The sequence below is a fragment of the Diospyros lotus genome, chromosome 8 (genome assembly GCF_014633365.1).
Source record: "Diospyros lotus cultivar Yz01 chromosome 8, ASM1463336v1, whole genome shotgun sequence".
Lineage (NCBI taxonomy): Eukaryota > Viridiplantae > Streptophyta > Magnoliopsida > Ericales > Ebenaceae > Diospyros > Diospyros lotus.
The window spans coordinates 14,690,460-14,712,330 of NC_068345.1; the positions used below are offsets into that span (position 1 = coordinate 14,690,460).

Genomic DNA, 21,871 nt, shown 5'->3' on the forward strand with positions numbered 1-21,871 from the left:
CCTTGAAGACTGGGAAGATGATTGGTGTAGCTAGGGAATAACATGGGCTGTATTTTCTGGAAAAAAAAATGGAGGCTATCATTTGATTGGAAAGCAATCTTTTAAGGCTGCAGTTAGCACCAGTTTGCCATATTTCTGTAAGTTAATTTTCACTCAATTCAATTGCTCAATTCAAAAATTCCGAACTGATAATGCAAAGGATTATTTTAATAATCATTTGCACTAATTCTTTCAACAATAAGAGATAGTTCATGAGTCTTCTTGTGTCCACACTCCACAACAAAATAGAGTGGTGGAACAGAAGATGAGACACCTTCTTAATGTTGCTAGAAGTCTGCTACATCATCATAATGTACCTAAGAATTTCTAGGGGGAAGCTATTCTTACAACAACCTACTTGATAAACCAAGTACCCTCAAAAATCCTAAACCATCAAACCCCCTTTCAGCTCCTATCTACTCATTACCCAGATCTAAGTCTACATTCTCCTCTTCCATTAAAGGTCTTTGGGTGCATTTTTTTTTTTTTTTTTTTTTGTTCATATTCCTAAGCAAAATAGAGAAAAAACTTGATCCTAGAACCCTGAAATGTGTTTTCTTAGGCCATTCTCCTACCCAAAAGGGGTACAAATGCTATCATCCAACTACAAAGAAATTTTATATTTCTAAGAATGTTACATTTGCTGAATCCCAACCTTTTTCTTCACCTCAAACTAGTCGCCATGGGGAGTATTTAGATGGTGACCAAGCAATTAGGGATATTTTTCAATTGATTGAAACTCTCTCTATCCCTCAATCACAGCATCCTAACTCTCAGCTCTCTTCTTGTCCTCTATCCAATTCTAGGCCTCTCTCATCTTAGCCGAACAGCAATAGTGAGTAGATTGTTCCTAAATCTCACAACTTGAAGTCCATCCAAAAGCCTCCAGGTTGTTTCAAGGGATCTCCCTATGTTTTCAAAAGAAGACAGCCTATTCTGGATCCACAACAAGCACCACCATCTGATCCTAATCAAGGTAAGGAATTTATACAACCTTCTATCCTAGAAAATGACTCCTAGCTTTCTGTTTCAAACTGTTCTAATCCTTCTAACCCAAGTTATGATGATTTGGATCTTCCTATTGCTGTTAGGAAGGGGGTCAAAAGTTGTACCTAGCATCCCTTAACTAATTTCTTGTCCTACCACCTGTCGTCCCAAAAACACAAAGGATTCCTAGCATCTTTGGATTCAATTGTCATTCCTAAATCAGTAGAAGAGGCCCTAAAAGATCAGAATTGGAAGCAAGCCATGATGGAAGAGATAAGAGCCTTAAAGAAAAATCAGACTAGAGAAATTGTGTCACAACCAAGAGAGGTTTTGACAGTAGGCTGCAAATGAGTATTCAATGTAAAATACAAGGCTGATGGAATATTAGAAAGGTATAAGGCCAGGTTAGTAGCCAAATGATATACCCAATCCTATAACATAGACTACTTTGAAACATTTGCTCCAGTGACAAAGATGGAAACAGTGAGAATTCTAATCTCTTTGACAACATTTTTTGGAAGGACATTGCAACAGTTTGATGTTAAGAATGTTTTTTTGCATGGAGACCTAGAAGGGGAAGTTTTCATGGAGTTGCCTCCGAGATTTCAAGAAGAAGAAAAAGGAAAAGTATGCAGACTCAAGAAAGCCCTCTATGGGCTCAAATAGTCCCCAAGGGCCTGGTTTGGTAGGTTCTCTAAGGCCATGAAGACTATGGGATATAGTCAAAGCCGGGGGGATCATACACTCTTCATGAAGCACTCAAGGGAAGGAAAAGTTACAACCTTGCTAGTGTATGTGGATGACATAATCGTGACTAGAGATGATGAGAAGGAACAAATGCTGTTAAAAAGGAATCTAGCCCAAGAGTTTGAAATCAAGGATCTTGATATCCTCAAATATTTCTTGGGCATTGAAGTGGCATACTCTATGGATGGTATCTTCCTATCTCAACATAAATATATTTTGAATCTACTTGCTAAAACAGGGGTTACTGGAGGCAAGGCTTCTAGTGTCCCAGTGGAACCTAATTGAAAACTATGGCAGAATCCTTATAGTCAACCAATTGACAAAGGGAGGGTCGGTTGATATACCTTTCTCATACTAGACCTGATATTACCTTTGTTGTTGGTCTTGTGAGCCAATTCATGCATAACCCAATCGAGGAGCACATGCAAGCTATAAGGAAGATACTTGGCTATCTGAAGACTAATCCAGGTAGGGGTCTATTGTTCAGAAGAGGAAGGGAATTAGATGTTAAAGGCTTTACTGATGATGATTATGCAACATCTATCACTGATAAAAGATCAACCACAGGGTATTGTGTATTCCTAGGTGGGAATCTAGTGTCCTAGAGGAGTAAGAAACGGAGCATCGTGGCTAGATCAAGTGCAGAATTAGAATTTAGGGCTATGGCCCTTGGAATATGTGAGTTGCTATGGCTCAAGATTATCCTAGAAGATTTGAAGATAAAAGTTCAAGGAGCAATTGGGTTATCTTGTAATAATAAATCTGCTATAAATATTGCACACAATTATGTTCAGCATGACAGGACAAAACAAGTTGAGATAGATCGACACTTTATAAAAGAAAAATTAGATGTAGGACTAATCCATATTCCTCATGTTTCATTCGAGGAACAAATAGCTGATGTATTCACAAAAGGTCTGGCAGCCAAGAGATTTGAGGATCTAATATGCAAACTTCGAATGGTGGATATTCATTTCCCATTTTGAGGGGGAGTGTTGAAATACGGTGATATCATGGTCGAGATAATGCCCCAATTAGTGATTAAGATAAAGCTCCAGCTTCCCTAAATTCTAGCAAGAGATAGGATATTATCTACCTCTAAAATTTAGGAGATTGGTTATATCTTAAATCTGTTGTTGTATTTGTATTTTAAATGGTTTTGTTTGTATTTTAAATTCCTAGATTTTAGGAACTTTTGTTTATTTAAACTCCTCATGGAGTATTCAATGGAAGATAATAAGTATAGTTTTCTTCCGAGATTTCCCCATCCAAGCCGTGTCCTTGCTGTTCTTTACAGTTTTCAACAGATATGATGATTGATAATCAATCAAGTGAGGAAATTCATAGGTTAAAGCTACAATTAAAATCAGCTTTTGAGACAAAGGAGTTAGGAGAGGCTAAGAAGATTTTAGGGATTGAAATAGTAAGAAATAGATAGGAGAGGTTAATCCAGCTATCCCAAAAGGCATACCTAGAGAAATTGATTAGGAGATTTCAAATGCATGATGCAAATGAGGTAAATGTTCCCTGTGCACAACATTTTAAGCTATCCCACAACCAATCACATAGTGATGAAGAGAGCATGAGAGAAATGAACAAGATTCCCTATTCTAGTCCTGTAGGTAGCCTCATATATTTTATGGTGTGTACTAGGCCAGATTTATCACATGCTATGAGTGTTGCAAGTAGGTTCATGGCTAATCCATGTAAGGAACATTGGGTTGTTGTTAAGTGGATTTTTAGATACCTCAAAAGGGTTAATAAACATGGCTTTAGTTTATAGTGAAGCTAGTATAAAAGATGAGCCCAATATACTAGGGTTCACTGATGCTGAATATGCAGCAAATTTGGACAAAAGGAGGTAATCCATCAGGTATGTATTTAAGCTATGGAATGCAACCATAAGCTAGAAAACTAATTTGCAATCGGTAGTGGCGCTCTCAACCACCGAGGCCGAGTATATAGTTGTTATAGAAACTATAAAAGAGGATCTATGGTTGAGAGGTTTAGTAAGTGAACTTCTAGGGAGAGATATTAAGGCAATCATAAAGTGTGATAGTCAAAGTGCTATACACTTGGCTAAAAATCAAGCACACCATGATAGAACAAAGCACATTGATGTTAGGTATCACTTTTTATAGAAGTACTAGAAAGGCAGGAAATAGATTTGATAAAGGTAGCAGGAGAGATATTGATATGTTCACTAAGGCAGTCCTTATGTCTAAGTTACATCACTATTTCAGGCTCTTACATATTTGTATTTGTGAATGATCAATTTGTTTTGCAGGTCCTAAAGGAGAGCAATTGATGGAGTCGAATTCTAGAAGTCACTCATTCAAAATGGTGGAGATTTGTTGAAGTTTTGCATTGAGTACATTCTAGAAGATCAGGAAGAATCAGAAGAAACCGGTTAGTTAGATTGACGATATAACCAACAATTGAGTTAGTTAGGTTATTTCTAATTAAATCGGTTATGTAAGGGTAGTATAGACTTTGTGTTGGTTTATTAACCACCCTTGTATTTATTACCCAAATCCTTATAAATAGAGAGCATGGGTAGTCACGAGAGATGATCATTCATCTTATTCTCTAATTGTGTACGAGTGCAATAAACTTGAAAAGAGGAAAGGCTAGAGCAGTTGGTTCTTTGTAATCTCCATAGAGTATTGTTCTCATGAGCGAGATAGAGAGGGTTTCTTGTGTACTGATTCTTGATTGGATTTCTAGTGGAATTGCTCTTGGACCGAGGCCGGATGTAGGGCTGTTTCCGCAGCCTGAACCAGGATAAATCCTTGTCTCTTTTGTGGTTTAGTTGTTTCTTTCCCTTATTCTCTTACTGATTTATATACTGCTTTTCATTTCTGTTGTTAAATTTTGATATCGAGTGGGAGTGTGTGTGAGATTGGCATTGAAATGAGAGGATCCTAGTGCTCCTAATCCTAACAATTGGAGAACCTGTTTATCGTGAATATCTTGAAGACGAGGATGAGGAAATTGACTTATTACCTGTCAAAGGCAAAAGTCTAGTTATCCAGCAGGTTTTATCTACACTCCTAAAGTGGTAGAACAAGAAGATTGGAGAAGACGGCATATTTTGCCTCAAGGTAAAAGTTTCCAATGTTATTATTGATATTAGTATTATGCAGAATATTGTATCAAAGAAAGCAGTGGACAAGTTAAAACTTGCCATGGAGAAACATCCCCAACCTTACAAAATTCCACGGATCCGAAAGGATGATGAGATACCTCTCACTTCAAGATGTTTGGTTCAATTTAACATCGGTGATGTCCACAAGGATGAGATGGCTGAAAGAATGAAACTAGCATCATCTATCAAAAGTAGTACTGTTGAACCAGAAAGCAATGCAGGTCCTTGTAAGGAGAGGATGAACTCTTTTCCAGGTGAAGATACTACATCAGATGGCAGTGAGGATGCTAATGAAGATTATGCTTGTACTGTTTTATCTAGCAGAAAGGTTGAATTGAATGTAAAAGATCCGTGGGGAACCCTACCAGTGAAGCCTTTGGTGAAGTTACAAAACAGGCCATACGGAGTGTGCCTCATGGAAAAACATTGCCAGCAGTGGAAGATCTTTCTTATGTGGATCTTCCTCCAAATTACTTGGACCTTTGTAAATTGTATAATCCTGGTAGAGGTGAGCACTTCAAAATCGTTGCAGCTGGCGTAAAGGTGGCAAATCCAAATCGTGTAGTTACAGTGATTCATGGATAAGCTTGGGAATTGAAAACTTCTGAAGGTAGTTGGGGTCTGCATGGAACAATTAATGTGAAAGAGCAGAAACTAAAAAGGATTGTCAATGACCTAGATGCCAAAAGAGTGAACCGCAGTTCAATATTAACTTAACATCTAACAGGTAGACTAATCATTCCCAAGGGATCCTTCAGAAAGGCAAGGTCCGGTGCAATACAGCATTGCAGAAGGAACTTGGTCTACTTGTTTGTGTGACGTCCCATTAATTCGTTTCATTGGGAGGCTAGATCACCAAAAAGGTGTTGATCAGCAGTTGGATGATGGACCAGGATGTCCAGCTGGTCATGTCGAGCACAAGGAGGGCTAACCTGCAACAGATGCTCAGGCAATTTGACACTCAACATCATGAAAAAACATCGAGGGTGGGTAGGATTCTCAGTGAAGACAACTCATCAGATAACTACTAGTCCTGATATTCTATTGATGCCTTCCAGGTTTGAGCCTGGTGGACTGAACCAGCTCTATGCAGTGAGCCATGGAATGTTCCAGTTATGCTGTGGGCGGACTACAAGATAATGGTAGCTTTTTGATCCTTATTGAAGAAGTTTGGACTGTAAAACTCCTTACTTTTTCATTTGATCAAACTACATATATAGAAATTACAAGGGAGAAACCGCCCATATAGAGTCTACTAAGAAAGAAAAAACTGAGTCGGTTAGAGAAAAACTATCGCCTAGGGACAAAATTAACTGTACACTTAAATGCAAAATTATAATTATATGATTTTCTACACGCCCCCTCAAACTGGGCTGTAAATATTAGAGAAGCCCAACTTGGATCTTCACATCTTCAAACTGAGTTTTCGATAGATCCTTGTCCACCTTCAATTTTTCTTTATGAAGTGCCATTCTATTTAGCTCACTTTGAACATGACAAGTTACTACCAATATTTAGTTAGACAACTAAGATATTGGGTAACCGATAGGTCTACTTGACAACGCCTCTACTATATCTTTAGTGTCGAAATACATCTCTTTTGTGGCATCCCAAATTTCTTCTGTCATCTTATGGATGATGAAATTTACTTTGATTTGATGTGTCTTTAGGGTCAGACACTTTTCCTTTGTGGCATTCGCTTGTGCCATCTTGTGGAGAATGACATTTACTCCGACTTCCTATGTCTTAACTGACACTAAATTTATTTTATTGGTATTGACATTTTTTTATGAAAGCCTTAACGTGAGACTTCTGGTGTGAGTGACCATTCGTCTTCTCCATTAGGACGACTGATATGACTCTCTACCTGCATCTACCATCTTCAATGCCAAAGTACGACTTTGTGCTACGCCCTTTCATCTTCTCAGACGAAAGCAATGGCTGTCTAGGTTTTGTATTACAAACCCTTTCATCTTCCCCGTCGATCTCCATTCTGCAACCCTTCGCATTCTCCAGCATAGCTTCATGACTGTGGTCCATTTGATGGCAACGGTTGTGATTGTGGTTAAAGGCGATGACAAAGCTGATGGTTGCAGCTATGGCTATAGCAATGGCAGATGAAGATGACGGAGATGGGCAATTGCCGACGATGGCAGTTTCTTTTTTTTTTTTTCTAATCTCTCTCTCTCTCTCCCCCTCTAAACTCTCCGTCTCACCGCTTTGATACTATGAAAAAGTTTGGATTGTAAAACTCTTTGCCTTTTCATTTGATCGAAGATACATATATAGAAATTACAGGGGAGAAACCGCCCATATTGAGTCGATTAAGGAAGAAAAAACTGTCACCTTGGAACAAAATTAACTATACACTTAAATACAAAATTGTAATTACATGATTTTCTCCACTTATAATGATTCATTCTAGGGTGGACATCGGGTAGGGCTGTCTGATAAGCTAATCCATGCAATAAGGAATTGCTTGCTAATGCATCAGGCATACAAGGAGACTTGCAGAAAAATGATCCTATCATTTACAATCAATACAACCAAGTATTCTTGTCGGAGCTGAGTTTGTTTCCAACCTGGGGACATTGGTGCAAGAGCAAATTCTTTGTTTATTAGTATTTTTATTTTATTTGTTTAATTATGCTTAGTATTTTAAGTAATTAGGTTTTGAATATTTCTTTCATCTTAGCTTCAATAAGTAGTCATGTGACTAGCATGTGACTTTTAAAATAGATAGATGGCTAAGACTAGAAGGACTCCTTTTGTGATCAAGGATTAGGAGTTATTACAGCTGTAACCTAGTATAATAGCCTTTTAAGAGACTTTGTAAGTAGCTGTTTTTACTCTAATTCAACTTTTAAGGTTTTCTTAAACTGGAGATTTAATATATTCATTCCAGATTTGATCTTACATTACATTTGCCAATTTTTGCACTTGTTTTTGCTGATTCTTCCTCCCAAATTGCATCATAGTTTCTCACGCTTGTAATTGAAGATACACATATTTTTCCTCCTGTGATGGAACACACCCAAATCATAACTTAAATGGATATGGGCAACACCATAGGAAACACATTGCATCAATTTCATCTTTATAGTCACCAAACTAAATTAGAGCAAGACACCTAACATAAACTAGTGTGATTGCTTGGTTTACCCATACTATCCAAAACGGCTGAGCATATGACTACCTTAAGGTTCAATCAAGTAATGGCAAACTTAAGAACCAAATCCATAGTATCTCCCTATCAATGGCTTACAAGTATGCTTCTACTCATCACTATCTCCAATCTTGATCAATACACACCTTGTTACATGTACATGGTGAGCATCTACCTCAAAATCTTCAATCTCTTTCTCATCCCTAAAATACTCTAATGAGTCTTAACTACATGGTCCCCCACTCTCAAGTAGATTACTAGACTCATGGTCAAGGTTAAGGAACATTTAATGCCTATGATGAAAATTGTTGAAGATTGAAGAAGAGATGAAATTTGGGAAGAAGGAGAAGCATAGAGAGAGAAAGAAGCCCAAAAGAAACAAAGAGAAAGGAGATTATTTCAGCGAAGAATCAATAACTTTTACTCAATCAATCAAAAACATATTTTCAGATTGCACTGAGTCCATATATATAGTCTTGATAAAAATCCTCAAAAGAGCTAAAACTCTTTAAAACTATTCTTACCTAATATAGAAACCTAATACCAGTTAAATTCTATTAACAATCCACTAAGAGTCTTAATAAAATTAAACACATAGATAAAATCAAAAACTCCAGTCACAAAAAACTGGTATCTTTATTTTCTTTGATTCCTATCAAACCCACCCTTTTTTGGCAACAATTAACTCATCAGATAGAAGAGGTACTAGAATACCAAGTGCCAAGAGAACAGCTGTTTGGAAGAAAGACTGTTCCTTAGCAATGCAATTGCAAGAAATTGATTGACAAGTAGCCTTACTAACTTTACTATCTCTACGGCTGAATGAAAGGAGCAAAATTGATGAGTATCAGCAATTTGGGATGACATTTGTTAAGGACAAGAGGTCCTATAATATTTCTCTATCTCCAATGCTTAATGACAATATTCTCTACGGCCTTAGCGGAATGCATAGTTGTCAAAGGCGCATTTTGGCACAAAGGTGCTTGGAGCTTGAGGAACAGTCTTTTTGGAGGTGAGGCATAAATTTATTCAAAATTTGTATAAAAATACGTACAAATCATTCTTTTCAATATATACCAGTAAAGAGCTAAAATGTGAACTCATAGAATCACAAATAGCCAACATTATATTACTATATATGACAACTAATATTACTTCAACCACCATAATAAGTTAAAAACAACTAGTAGTATTTCAAGAAAGTAATAGAACTCCAAAACAACAAAATAAATAAATAAATAAAATTAGAAGAAAGAAAAACATAAAATTGCTTTATTGTAACATAAATTCAGTGAAAAAATAAAGAAAATCTGTGAAGTGTGATGCGTGAATAAATAAAAAAAGAAGGGGAAAAAATTTGTGTAAAAATGCTTATATTGATGAAACTTGCAGGAAGAACATAATCATAGGGATCCAAAAGTTTGTATAAATACTTGTACTGAGGGATCTTGCTAAAACCTCAAAGGTGGTCTTTTGGTCTTGGGGTTTGAAGTGTTCATTGAAATTAAATAAATGAGAGAGAAACTTGATGTCAAAATCAAATTTAAGCAAATTACATCAATATGTCAGGCAGAATATAAAGATAAAATAACAAATAAAGAAACAAAAACAGAAATCTAAACAGTGAAAACCAAAAAAAAAAATCAATAAAACACAAACGACAAAAAAAAGAAAAATAGTCACCAGAGGTAGTTGCCTGCCTCCAACAACTGCCAGTGAAAAGTAGGTTTAAAAGCAAGGCCCACGCACTGGTAGCCTTCTGGAGAATGAACTCACTTGTGGGTAAGGTTGTACGCACATGCCAGCAAGTGGGCCATCCGGCAGACCTCCAGCTACCTTCCTGCTCATCTCTCACCAATCTACGCAATTATGCTTTCATATTGATAAAAAACAGATACTTCAATGACAAGTCATGCTAAAGCCTCTCAGAAATTTGAAAAAAAGAAAAGCAAAATATTACTTAAGTGCAAAACGGGGTGCACCTTGCCTCAGCTGTGCAGAGGCACCCTCAGCTAAGTTTTGTGTAACAATAAATTGTCACAACCCAAGGAATCCCCAAGAATATAATAGTAATACGTATTAATGTTCTTTTGGTTGTACTTTTCTGCTATAGTTGTTAGTACCTTCAGTTGTAAGCCTATAAATAGGCTGGAATAGTTAGAGGATGATATGTTTTGAATGGTAATGGAATTCAGCCATTTTCCCTCTCATCAGTTCTCTCTCAATTTCCCTCTAACCGCTTTCTCTTTCTCTGTAATTCTTCCCCAATTCTTTCTGTAACTCTCCCCCAATTCTTGTTGTATATCCCCCTCTTTCAGTCTAATTTCCCTCGATTTCTTCCAAATTTCTATTCAAACCCTAGGCAAACCCTAGGGTCATGTCAAATGGTATCAGAGTCGATCGATCCTCAATGGTGATTCCAACAATTCTTGCTCTAAGAATTCGAGCGAATTCATTTTCGCTTGATTACAGGACACTTCTCTGTTGATTAATTTACAACGATTCTTGGTTGCGAGTCCATCAAATCCTATTAATTGATCCAATGAAGCAAAGTTCGGAGATTTTGGCACCAAAGCAGAGATGGGCGAGTTCCAACGATCTAGGCAGCGATTTTTGGCAACCTAGGTGAACTCAAGAAACTACAATCAGCCGGTGGTCCTCAGCCAATGGTTAAAATTGCAGTGAGTAAAAAGTCACGAATTAAAGGCAAATTCGAGTGATCGAGATCATAGCGACAGCGATCGAATCAGTGGATTGTAGTGGCCCATATCGGCTTGGAATTGTGGATTGCCGATCACAGCAGGTGAAGATGATGATCAGCTATTGAGTGCGAAACTGAACGAGTCACAAGAGGCAATTCAAAAAGAAGTGAATTCCGGTGATTCCGGAAAATTCATCAGAGCTAGTGGTTCTTCGACCATTGGATGATGATTGGGTGAGAAGAAGGCACCTGGCTAGGGGGCGATCATTGAGTCACCATGATCGCGACTTCGATTCTAGCGAGTATATTTCGGCTGATAATTAAAGCAGGTCCAGGTGAGCAGAGGCGAATTCAGAGCCAAGTTGTCCTCAGCTACTAACTGGGATCTGGACGATTCAGGAAGGTGGTTACTAAAGCGGAATTCTTGGCTATTTGACCTAGGCAACTACTGTGAGGCAAGCGATTCTCCAAGGCGACTATTGTGAGGCAATTTCGAACGAAATTCCAATGAATTTAGAAGTTGATAGTAGGCCAACTTGAAGGCCGAACAAACTCGATCGGGTTTAGGAGGTATCAAGGTTGTCCAGCGGATTAGGCTTACGAAACTTGAAAAGCGATTTGAGGCAGAATAGGCAAATAGTAGTAGCTGGATCTAGGTTATTAAATCGGATAGTAGGTGACTCTCAAGAAGCTGCAACTAAGTCGGACAAATTTAGGAGGAGTTACACAGCATAAGTAGTTTCAAAAGCGAGCCATGAAAGCAAGACTTGAAGACACATGCGCTAAATTCAACAAATAGTTGGACAAAATTATGATCATGGTGGCCAAATGAGTTCATATTCGCCTTCCAGCTAAGTTACTTTCTAAGGAGTATTCGAATCCAATTATTCAAAGAAAGAGATCAGATCTGGCAACAGGTGGAGATCTTGACATTACTCGTCCATGGAGTCAGCCCTCAAAGATAAAAGAAAGCTTTAGATCCATAGTAGGACCAAATCAAGCAAGCATTGGAAGCATACCTAATGCTTGCAGTTGGCAGACAGCAAATGGAGGTAAAATTAAATCAGGTCAAAGATGAGAGGTTCAATGAAGAACTCAATAACCTAAAACAAGAAGGCTCCATAACAGATTATAAGGTCAGGTTTGAGGAATTAAAAACGCTAATGCTCAACTCTCATCCGACCTTGAATAAGTCTCACTTTGTGTTGAAATTCATTAATGGTCTTAATGATGCGCTAAGGTCTATGGTGAAAATGATGTGTCCTACCACGGTACAAGCAGCAGCTGAGAAGGTTAGGTTGCAAGAGTTGGCACTAGAAGCTATTTACAGAAAGCACGGGTTGCTGCCTAAAAGTTATCCTAAGAGCAGCCAACAGATTGAAAGAGCTTCTAAAGCTACAAATCCAATAGAGCAGGGATCTGAGGAAAAAACAAAGTTGGACTGACCCATTGTAACTAAAGACTCTAGCAAAGAAGACAAATTGGACAAGGATATCGGTGAGGATCACATCTTATATTTGCAGAGAGTTGATGAAGTAGCATTGGAAAATAAGGATGGCGATGTAGATAGCTTCCATGCTGCTGATGAGAGCCAGGCATGCAACAAAGACTTGGACCAAAGAAAGAAGTAGGAGGCTGAGGACTTGCACAATCCTACTGCTGCTTTAAACATCAATCTTGTTGTTACTTCAAATGGTGTAGACCAATTACAGGTGTTGGCTCTAGTAGAAAAGAAGCAATTGAAACTGACTAAACAGGAGAACAACCTTATGGTTCAGAAGATGATGGAAAAGGAAGTTGCTGCCATATGGTTCAAGAGTTCGGACATTGGAGAAGGGAGCATTGACATGGAGATCCTTGAGGTCTATAGTTTATGTTTAAAGGAGAAAGAAAGCAAGAAGAATCAATCAGATTACAAAAGCAGCGATTGGATGAATAGTAGGGCTAATAGTTGTAACTTCTTGGGAACAAGAACTCTCTCAAGGAGGGAGGAATTGTCACGACCCCAAGAATCCCCAAGAATAGAATAGTAATACGTATAAATGTTTTTCTCTTGGTTGTACTTTTGCTATAGTTGTTAGTACCTTCAGTTGCAAGCCTAAATAGGCTGGAGTAGTTAGAGGATAAAATGTTTTGAATGATAATGGAATTCATCCATTTTCCCTCTCATCAATTCTCTCTCAATTTCCCTCTGACCTCTCTCTCTCTTTCTCTGTAATTCTTTCCTAATTCTTTATGTAACTCTCCCCCAATTCTTCTTGTATCTCCCTCTCTTTCAGTATAATTTCCCTTGATTTCTTCCAAATTCCTATTCAAATCCTTGGCAAGCCCTAGAGTCATGACACCTTGCACCTACGTGCACCTCAAGTGCTCTTTTAATAACTATGGTTGCAAGGATCTATAGTTTTGTCCACCCAAAAAATGTACTTTGAGATCACTTGAAAGCAAAGTTGTTAAAATCAAGATTTTAAATGAGATTGAAAAAGGGTCCATAAAATCGGATCGTAAAATCATAAGATTTTAGAAACAATTAAAAATACTCTTTAATGTATGTAAATACATATTCAAAATGATATGATTTTATATAAAATGAATTAAAATTGTTTAATAATATGATTATTACAATTTACAATCGTATTCCTTATGAATAAAGTACGTGTATGTACCTATTTCAAAACAAATTCATCTATTAATTTCAAAAATACTAAATAATATGAAATTTCTAAATATTAAGTTCATCTTAAACATCTAACAAAAGTACGCGAGTTTACGAGTTTACAAACCGAGTTTACAGACTAAGTTTACAGTATTAAATCGCGAGTCAACTCCAATTCTATGAAAATTCGAGTTTATAAGCAAGTTGATTCGTTTAAAGATACGTGACTTGTATACTCGTACGAGTTGACTCACGAGTTTGACAACAATGCTTGAAAGTTTATCCATCCAAAACTACATCGTGAGAGTGAGTGCATTTTTCGTAAAAAAAGAATGTGGGCATAGATTTGTTAAGACACAATCACATTAAATTTATGATCTCCTCTTGATCTTGATTTCCATGTGCACGATTGTGCAATTTGATCCCAATAGGTACTATATTTACCTATGGTAGTATGCCTAGCACCCAATTAGAAACAATGTCAAACATGTCCAACAATTAGGAAACCAAATATGACTAGTACCCAACACTTACAATTCCTCGTTATAGCTCGTCCCAAGTCTGGATAAAGGAGGAGAGCAGAATTAAGTAACTTGACAGTTAGCATAAGAATCATTAGATCTTTCATTATGAATTTTCTAATCCTAATAAATTAAATTCCCTCCATCCCAATATGTTGTTATTCCCCAAAAGCTGCCTCAAGCAATGGATAGATCTCTCTCAAAAAGGGCATACCCAGTGCATAAGCCTCCTTGTTTGAAATATGCATATTCAGAAAATATATGCCATTTTACAGAATAGCCATGAAATCTCATTATATTTTTAAGCAGACATGATGCAAAGAGCCAGCAGCAATGCAACAGGAATGCACTGCTGATGAGATGAACCTAGTGAATAATTTAAGCATCACAATGAGAAATTCCAGGGTATTTTTGTTGATCTAATCTCAACCATTAACCAAATTTGCTCCAGCAAAATAAATATATACCAAAAACATATATCCCACCCAACGATGACAAACTTCAACCCTATACCTGTCCATACCCTCAAGTGATAAATGTGGAATCTGATCCCACTTGCCAGGTATGCTAAAATACTTTAACAGCCATACAGAATAATAGTAATACCACAATCACAAGCTTTAACCCCAAAAGGTAGGGAGTTGCACACAATATAAAGGTAATAATAATATATGATTATTAATAATAAATAAGCTAAATATAAACCCAAAACAAAAGATAACAACATATCAAGCCTTAATCCCACTAGGTGTGGTTGGCTATATGAAATTTCAGTTCACCAATCATTTTAAAAGCCAGTAACAAACAAACAAAATTAAAGAAAATACATCCACACAATCATTTAAGCAAAAAAGTTTGGAAGGAACCTTGATAAGATTAAGAACAATAATTGGGTTTCCGTATCTCTTTGAAAGATCTTCAAAATGCAGTCTGGTTGCCTCATATGTAGGATCATATCTTTGTACTGAAATAGAAAAAAAAAAAAGCACAAGGACATATGAAAGAAGAAAAGAAATTGTTAACACAAAATCAATAACAAAAGGCACATAAACCTTGCAACAAAATAAGCAATCAGAATAATTTGAATTTTCTTACAGATTATATCAGGTTTAGGGCTGAATCTTGAAGCTTCTTGTGACCAGAAGAGGGGGATAGAACCCCTCATCTGCACAACAGAGCTCATTTTTCCTTTGCAAGACCCAGCTTCTTCATCAAGGACAATTTGTTCTGTTTCAACATCATTTGCAACTCTTCCCCGATCATTAACTCCCCTTTTCAGATAACTGCATAGAGACCCCCATAAAAATGATGAAGCTATCAATGTAAAAATATAACACTATTTCCCCAACATACACAAACAAAATTCAAAAATTGCACCTGCAACTAGGAAATTCCAACTTAGACTCCTAAAAGTTAAGTTAGCAACAATTGGACAGAAAGAGTATGGCATATGTCCCAGAGGAGTTGACAGAAAGGAGTCAAGTGTTTTGATGATGCTTATAGGGGTAAAGTACACTTTGCATGCCTACAGTTTCACCTAAATCCCAACATACCCACCTGATTTAGTAAAACTTACACTCAACCACCTTCAATTACATTTTTTGATTCTCCATTTGAAATTCCAAGGGAAAAGAGAGAGAGAGAGAGAGAGGCTCCAAACCTTGTAGCCACCATACAGCTAAGAAGTAAATGATAAATGATCTGCTAACTTCCCATCTTTCTAACACATATAACATTAATTAGTTCCCATTTGAACCCACTTCCTCAGATTGCCATTAAAATGGCTCCAACTGAGGCCATCCATGTAAGAAGGCCACCTTGGGGGGAAGTCTCAGCTCCCACAAAGGGTTCCAAGGCAAATCCAAATAGCACCATCAATCAAGACTTTTACTTTGTGATTTTATCTTCTATGAGGATTCTCTGTAATAACAATCAAGCCTTAACCCTACTAGCGGGATCAGCTACACAGATTGTAGCTTGACAATAAATTACTAGAATCCATGTTAAAAGATTTGAAGATGTTTATGCTAGTTGTCAGCAACATAAAGCAAACCCCCTCCTATTTCTAAGCTTCAAACCACTATGGAAAAGAATAATACATTTAGGAACTAAAAGTGTTGAGAAGAGCGGTACCTTAACTTTCTGAAAAAAGACTAACTGTCTTTTCTTAACAATTCTACCAAGCGTTCTTTTAGGGAAAGAGCCTCATGGCCACCGTAACCTCCAACCATTTATTTTTCTCCATTAGCCTCCCAATTTTCAAACTTTATGTAGAACCTCGTTATCCCATTTCCTTAAAACCTATTTTAAGAAATTTGGTTTCCTAAATACATAGGAGGAATTACTAACATGTACCTCCAACAAAACCTAACCCATGTAACTCCAAAAAACCTTCCTTTCTCAATCGAATGTTCTCAAACCTCTAGGGAGGTGGGCCCATCCTAAGGCCCCCATACTCTAGCAAGGTAGGAATATGATCAAGAACCACCCTAAAAGCTACTCTAGAAGAAAGCTCTAACAACAACAGCATAACAAGCTTTACCCCATTATGTGAGTCTTCTACTTGAATTTTAGCTCTCCTATCATTTCTATCTATAGACTTATCTACCGTAAGGCCCTTATAATTATTAAATGAGCACAGAGCACTAAGGCACAAAGGGGTCCTGGAGCCTGAGGCGCGAGACAAGGCGCCAGCCGAGCAAAGGCAAGGAGCACCAAGAAAAAAATATAATTTAATAAAATATAGAAAAATTAAAAGGATAAATACAAAATATAATAAATTAACAAGTATTCATCATCAAATTCAAACATAAACAATTCATAATCAAACAAAAAACTTCAAGAAAATAAACACAACAATAATAACATCCAACATCAATCATCATCAATCATAAGATGATCTTCTTCATCATCATCATCTAAATTATATTGGTCACTTCCAAAGTCTTCCTCTTCTTCATATTCTTCTACAAAATCAATATCTTCCTCCTCATCTCTAAGTGCTAGAGGAGTACTAACCTTTGACTAAGAAGAAGATACTTTTGCCTTTCCCTTTCCCTTTTCCATAACACCTATTCCTTTGGTTGATCTAGTGTGATGGACACTCTCCTCAACTCTAGTAGCTCTAGCAACAGTACTCCATGTTAGAGAATCATCTTTAAACACAAAGTCTTCTTCCTCATCTGATGATCTGTCCATTCTAACCATTCATCTATCATCTATGTCCTTCAAAGAGATGGGGTCAATGCAATCACGTGCATCATACCGACGCTTCAAGACTCGATTGTATTTTACAAATACCAAATCATTCAAGCAAAGTTGAGCTAGCTTATTTCTTTTTTTGTAATGACCCATTAGTGGGTCTAGATTATTTGGTCATTAATTTTGGTATGTGTAGTATATTGATATATTTTGCTATAACTTGATAGATATGATAAAAATGAAAATTCTCTATTATGTTGAAAAATCAAAGGCAACGAAAAGAGGAAATTGTGTGTGTGTGTGTGTGTGTAGAAAAGTCAAGAAATGAGAAAGTATATGTGTTGAAAAGTCAAATGCAAAGGGGGAAAAGTTAAGTTGAAAAGTCAAAAATCTCATGTAGGGGTAAGTTTGTATTAATGTATATAGGGGAGGGGCAAAATGGGAAAGCAAGATTGAGGGAAGTGGTTGGAAAGTGGCGGCAGGCCACTCCTCCTCCCTTTCCTACCCATACTTCTTCTTCTTCTTCTTCTTCGTCTTCTTCTTCGGTAAGTTTGTATTAATGTATATAGGGGAGGGGCAAAATGGGAAAGCAAGATTGAGGGAAGTGGTTGGAAAGTGGCGGCAGGCCACTCCTCCTCCCATACTTCTTCTTCTTCTTCTTCTTCTTCTTCTTCTTCTTGTCTTGAAGCTTCAAAGGAGGGAGATCCAGCAGGTTGCTTCTTCTTAGGTTCCATCAAGCAAGGCAAGTTCTTTATTTCTCCTCCTTTGCTAATGCAAGTTCTTCCCTCGTTCTTCTCTCCAAGGTAAGGATTTCAAAACCTCTTTTAATCCATGGGTCAAGGGTTCATCCATTTTCTCTTTGGGGATTGGGTTCTTGAAGGTTATTTTGGATTTGGTGGATTCTCTTCTTGTTGTATGCTTTGTGGGTCTTTTGGGTTTGTGGATGGTTTCATTCAAAGGCTCAATAGGGTGTTGTTCCACCCTTCTTTTCTTCAAGGAATGGTGCATCTTTTTTATTAGGCTTAGAGCAAGGCAAGAATTGGTGTCTTGCTTGCATTTTCGTTCTTGGTAATGGCCTTTGTGTTGTTTCTTGGTATCAAGCGGTCGATAGTATGTAGAGGTTGTCGACCGTTTTCTGATTCCAATCAACCTTTCTTGAGCGAATTGTTGTGAGTTGTCAATCGCCTGTTTAGCCTATCGACCGTTTGGTAGGGCGAGTCTCAATTTCCAACGCTCGACCGCTTCTAGCGCAATGGTTATCGACCGTTAAAAACCAAGAGGGTGATATCTTGGTTGTCGACCGTTCGCCCGAGGCTGTCAACCGTTCGTGGTCTGTGCGAAATGAAACTGTCAACTGGCCCTCATTAGCTATCGACCGTTTCCTTCCAAGACACAGAAACGATCACCCGTTTCTTGTTAACTGTCGACCGATTCTGCCCTATTTCCTATTCTTGCTCTCTTAATCAATTGTCTTCTTCTCCCCACTTTTCAAATGGATTATTGTTAAGTTGAACTAATGATTAGAGCTTGATTTTAGGCCCAAAAAGGGGAAACTTCATTCGTGAGGGTAAATTGGGTAAATTTTATCATGATGCATGATTATATGAATGTGTTGAAATGGCTTATGAGAATATGATGTGGAAATTATCGATCGAATTATGTGCGAGCATTCATGATCTTATGTGTGTGATGAATGGGTTTCATGTTGTGATTTTGAGTTAATGTATTACTATGGGTGAGTAGTGGTAGGGGATTCTTTTATGCATATGGCTATTTTGTATGGCAATTCATGTGTTAAAGCCTTGGATTGAGCTATTGAAAGGGCCCCAAGGACCATGTTGGTATTGGGTTGAGCTATTGAAAGGGCCCAAGGTCCACATTGGTCTTGGGTTGAGCTAATATTGAATGGGCCCCAAGGACCACATGGTGAGTATATGAATGCATAGTCTTGGGTTGAACAAATTTTGAATAAGCCCCAAGGGCAGTGCTAGTCTTGGGTTGAACTAATTTAGAATGGGCCCCAAGTACCATAAGGAGTTTTGTTGAGTGCATGGCCTTGGGTTGAGCTAATTTTGAATGGGCCCCAAGGACCATATGGTTTGTGTGCACCTATGTATGTGTTAACCCTTATCAACATTCAAAAATGTGATTATATGCTCATAATGGCATGTGCGCGTTGAAATATGAAAGGGTAGGGCATAATATAGTTTATGGAATGCTATAAGTGGTTACTCCCTACTCATTTCTTGTTATTCATGTCTTTATTCATAATGTTTTCATTGCTTATATTATACTTACTAAGTCTTATGGCTCATCCTTACTTTTTCATCATTCCAAGTAATGGCAAGCTCGTAGTTGAGGGTGAGGTGAGTGGCGTCTGAGCCGGTGGTATAGTATGGGTGTATAGAGACATCACAGCCAAAAGATTCTTGTGGGTTCGTTTTAAGAGCATATAGAAAAGAGATTTATTTTGTGATTAGCTTTTGATGCCTTTCATTTTGAAATTTATGGGCGGTTGAGCCCTAAATAGATTATTAATCGTGAGATGGTGTATTTATTTATTTTGCTCCTGTTGTGGAGGAGCAAGATTGGAAATTATAATCATTTTGAGTTATATCTGTATCGATTTTGTGGGGACCTCCCTTCAAATTCCTATGCTAGCGGGATATCCGAAAGTGGGCCATTACATTTGTTGTTATGAATCTACAAATTGATACAAAACATTTTTAATAAGTATTATGTCATTTGAAAAAACTAAGTAAAGAGTCTATGTTAGTTGTTACTCACATGCTAAAAAATGCTCCAATTACGCTCACATCTAGATGCACTGCAAGTAAGGCTAAGCACTTTTAACTGCAAATTTTTGCAAGTTTGGCATGGAAGGTCCATAAGATTTCCACCATTCAGCTGTTGAGATGGAATAATTAGGTTGATGCTATTTATCATTTATCAAACATCTTATAAACTAATCTTAAAAACTTAACTATGAACTAATTTAATTTGAAAATTGAAATAAATCCCACAAACTCAATTGCTTGGGGATTTTGTATTTCGATGTCAAATAGTCAACTCCATACCAAAAACACTTTCAGAATTTTGATATAAAGTGAATTGGTTACTGACACGAACCTAGGGTTGAGCTAGGGTATGAAAAGGAAATTGAGAAGATTAAGAGAAGAATTTGGAGAGAGAGATCAGAGGGGAGGGAGAGAAATAGCAAGAAAGATGAAGAGTATTCGAGAGAAAGAGAGAGATGAGAGAGAGATAGGATATGGGAAAGAAGACTTATGTATTATTCGATAATCCCTTACTCATACCCATCAGCTACATATAAAGCCCACCTCCTAACTGATATAACAGAAGAGGTTGGACTGTTGTACAGTTAGCTCTTCAACTCCCTAACCACTTACAACTTCCAGCTAACTAATACAAGTGGTTATTTATACAGGAAAATCCCTTTTTACCCTAGGATCGTGACAGCCACTTATTTTCTCTCGCTCCTCATAGCTTAGAACCAACCTTTGCAAAGCTTTGTACAATCCCGTCATAATCTCTTCTTCTTCAAAAATATTGGAATCTAAGCAAAAGAACTCTGGATTTAAATAGTGTCCAGCTGCACGCAAAGGTCGATGAAGTTGACATTCCCACCTTTTATCAATGATTTTAAATACTTCATCATATTTTTCTTCTCTTTCCTAAAAGGATTTTGCAATGGTTTGCTTAGCTCTATGTTATGGAGAGAGAATTCAAAAGAACAGGAGTAAGATCGGAAGAACATAGGGAGAGAGAAAGAATGGGGAGAAATCAAAGAGAAATTTGGAAGAGAATTAAGAGAGAAAAAGACTTGAATTATGATATCATTCAGCCATATTCTCAAAACTATGGCATAGCTTTATATATAAAGCTATCCAGCAATTATTTACAGCTTTGCAACGGTTGCACTTCCACTTCCACTACTCCTAATTCATAACTATAAGAAATAACTACAACTGCATTAAACTACAGTTATTAATATATCCTTGGTGGGTTGTGACAATCCCTCCTCTTTGAAAGATTTCTTGTTCCCAAGAAATCCAGTAATTAGACCAATATTTCGTCATCCAATCCCTGCTTTCATCATCTAATTCATCCATCCTAAAATGTTCCTTCACCATCTTCTCACACTGCTTGTGAAGTTTGGCTGCTTCATCCTCTTCATGTCTTATTTCAGTTTGAAGAAACTTCAAACTTCCATCTAGGACCGCAGGTTCCACAATGGCTGAAACTTGACCTCCATATATAGATTTAGACCACCTATAATAATTTTCTAGAGTCCAGCGGTCCAAAATTACTAGTCTTTGGACCTCATCAGTCTTACAATCAGTTTCCTAGGAGCCAATATAAGATTGTTCAAGTCCGAATTGCCCAATCAAAACTTCTTTGATTGCATGTGGAGCGTCAAAACCTTGATCCAACCTAGAATAGATGCCAAAGACATACATCTCATAAGATGCATGAGAGATCTCTTCATCATGACTTTCATCTTCAACATGATTTATAGCTGGATTATCTAATGAATCAATATTTTTTTCCAATTCAAATTGTTCCTTAGTTTGCTATAAGTCAGAAATCTGAGGAAGGACTCTAGCACCAATTGCCTCGCAGATGAATGATCATTCAATCAGAATTACCTGATCCAAAAAAGGTAATTTATCAGCTTCTTGCA

At 37.3% G+C, this 21,871-nt stretch overlaps 1 protein-coding gene across 2 annotated transcripts in view; it reads right to left on the bottom strand.

The window, feature by feature from the left end:
• LOC127807412 (phosphatidylinositol-3-phosphatase SAC1) overlaps positions 1 to 21,871 on the bottom strand; it is a 65,608-nt gene that overhangs the window by 17,613 nt on the left and 26,124 nt on the right. For both annotated transcript variants that reach the window (XM_052345241.1, XM_052345242.1), the window contains exons 6-7: positions 15,061 to 15,248; positions 14,832 to 14,929 (exon numbers count right to left, since the gene is read on the bottom strand). In XM_052345241.1, coding sequence (XP_052201201.1) covers positions 14,832 to 14,929; positions 15,061 to 15,248 — 286 coding nt within the window. The remainder of the gene's footprint in view (positions 1 to 14,831; positions 14,930 to 15,060; positions 15,249 to 21,871) is intronic.